The sequence below is a fragment of the Babylonia areolata genome, chromosome 17, assembly GCF_041734735.1.
Source record: "Babylonia areolata isolate BAREFJ2019XMU chromosome 17, ASM4173473v1, whole genome shotgun sequence".
Lineage (NCBI taxonomy): Eukaryota > Metazoa > Mollusca > Gastropoda > Neogastropoda > Buccinidae > Babylonia > Babylonia areolata.
Genome location: NC_134892.1, coordinates 13,378,075 through 13,380,574, shown reverse-complemented (window position 1 = coordinate 13,380,574; position 2,500 = coordinate 13,378,075). Strand labels below are relative to the sequence as shown.

The window sequence follows — 2,500 nt, the reverse complement described above, 5'->3', positions numbered from 1 at the left end:
TTGTTTTTGCTGTTGTTGTTTTTTATACCAAAAACCAAACTCTCCTCTCCAACCACATCTGTCCCAGGGTGCACACCTCTCATGGTGAGCCTGATGAAGCACATCCCCGGGCATCCGACAGAGGATCATTTCGACATCATCTGCATGATGGTGGATGAGGAGGAGAAACCTGATTTCAGTGCTGTGGTAGGTACACATTATTTACTGGGTAGGTACACATATTTATTGTTGGTAGGTACACATATTTATTGTTGGTAGGAACAACGGACGCAATAGCCGAATGGTTAAAGCGTTGGACTTTCAATCTGAGGGTTCTGGGTTCGAATCACGGTGACGGCGCCTGGTGGGTAGAGGGTGGAGATTTTTACGATCTCCCAGGTCAGCATATGTGTAGACCTGCTAGTGCCTGAACCCCTTTCGTGTGTATATGCAAGCAGAAGATCAAATACGCACGTTAAAGATCTTGTAATCCATGTCAGCGTTTAGTGGGTTATGGAAAGAAGAACATACCCAGCATGCATACCCCCCGAAAGCGGAGTATGGCTGCCTACATGGTGGGTTAAAAACGGTCATACACGTAAAAGCCCACTCGCGTATATAGGAGTGAACGTGGGAGTTGCAGCCCACGAACACAGAAGAAGAAGAAGTTGGTAGGAACACATATTTACTGTTGGTAGGTACACATATTTACTGTCAGTACAGTGTCCCTGGTAGTCTGGGTTCGATTCTTGGTGTCGCTGTTTACCCCAAGTTTGATTGGGCATGTTGTCATATGGATGAAACGATAAACCCAGGACCTGTGTGCAGCTTGTTTTAGTCACAGTGGAAAAGAACCAGTCACAAACATAAGTGTTGTCCTATGGCTTGTAGAAGAAACTCACTCTGATAGGTACACAGATATACATGCACTCTCTCATTGCCTGACAAAGCATGTTGGGTTATGTTGCTGGTCAGGTATCTGCCTGGCAGACACAGTGTTACGTGTATGGATTTGTGTGAGTGCAGTGACACTACCTTGACAATTTAAAACAACAACAACAACAACAACAACCAGAGAATCCAACTGTTATGCTTTTGCCGTATTTTGTTACACTTGATCGTAGTTTGTTCCGACATTACGCCAACGTCAAAATTGTTCCGATGAGTTCATAGCATGGTCACATGCTTTCCTATTGTAACATTACCCAAACACTCTAGACCTGTCGATCATGAGGCCAGGGCAGTCACTATTACCCTTGGTCTCATGTGATGATGCTCAGCTAATCACATGCATGCTGGCATTTAAGCAGCATTGAGTGGACCAATCAGCTTGATTGTTTGCCCGAACAAATGAGAATGGGGCTAAATCAAGTTTCGTCTCGGTCAAACAGTGTCTGTGCCCAGATGCTTAAGGCTATGGTTTGCAGATGTGGCTCAGAGTCTGAGTGTTCCTACCAAATTCAAAATGTTCCTACCGAATTTCCTGATTGTCCCTACAAACGCTTGACAGGGGCTGGCACTGGCTTCGGATCCACTCTGTTTGTGCACACCCAGATTCAAACACCCCACTGTCGGCTGCCGTTCTTTCTCTGTCTCTGGACCTTTCATTTGGAATGAACTTCCACTTCATCAGGTCTCCTCACTCAGCTCTTTCAAGTCTGGCCTTAAAACCCACCTCTTTCCAAGATAGCCTCCCTCCACTGGCTTTTCTTTTGTCTTAAGTTTCTCAAGTTTAGAGTTATGCATGCGTGTGGATGACTGGTGTGAAAGTGCTTTGATTTGTCTCTGTGCAAGATTCAGTGCTATAGAAATACTTGTTATTATTATTATCATTATAATTATTATCTCTGAACAACTCATTTACAGGACCAGCGATCGGGGAAAACGGCGTTTATGATGGCAGTGGAAACGAAGGACGCCCGTGTGGTCAAACTCATTCTGGAGGAGGTGGGGGCGGAGGGCGCTCGTCTGTTGGCCAATGTGCAGAACAGGGCGGGTAACTCTGCTGTCCATCTGGCCGCCGGTCTCCGGGAGGGGGAAGGAGAGGAAGGGGTGAAGAAACAGATTCTGAAAACGTTGATCATGTGGGGGGGTGAGTGGTTTGGACACAGAAAGACAGAGAGAGAGAGAGAGAGAGAGAGTGAATGAATGTCCTCGTAAATGAAATGTTGTGTCTGGTTTTTGGCAGAGGCCCCAAATTGAAAGGAACAATCATTCAACAGTTACATAAGTACATTTTATGAAACAGAGACTTAGAGACAGAGACAAGCACACAGAGAGAGAGACAGTCAGAGACAAACAGGGGAAGAGAGAATCAGAAGAGAAAAAGAGAAATTGGATAAAGGTTATGTGAAAGAACTGAAATGATTTTGAGGGAGTTTGGACCAATGACAGACCGATAAGATTAGTTGAAATAATTGCTAATTTTTGCCTTTGACCTCAGGTATAAAGTTGTATAGTCAGAAAGTTTTCATTCTTTTGTTAATGCGTTACTTGTTTCTGCATGGTTCTTTTGCCTGCA

At 44.7% G+C, this 2,500-nt stretch overlaps 1 protein-coding gene across 1 annotated transcript in view; it reads left to right on the top strand.

The window, feature by feature from the left end:
• Positions 1–56: 56 nt before the first annotated feature.
• The window catches only part of LOC143291663 (uncharacterized), a 12,986-nt gene continuing 10,542 nt past the window's right edge, over positions 57–2,500 (top strand). Inside the window, exons 1-2 of the mRNA XM_076601662.1 lie at positions 57–186; positions 1,846–2,071. Of these exons, the coding sequence (XP_076457777.1) occupies positions 82–186; positions 1,846–2,071 (331 nt within the window). The 5' untranslated portion in view covers positions 57–81. The remainder of the gene's footprint in view (positions 187–1,845; positions 2,072–2,500) is intronic.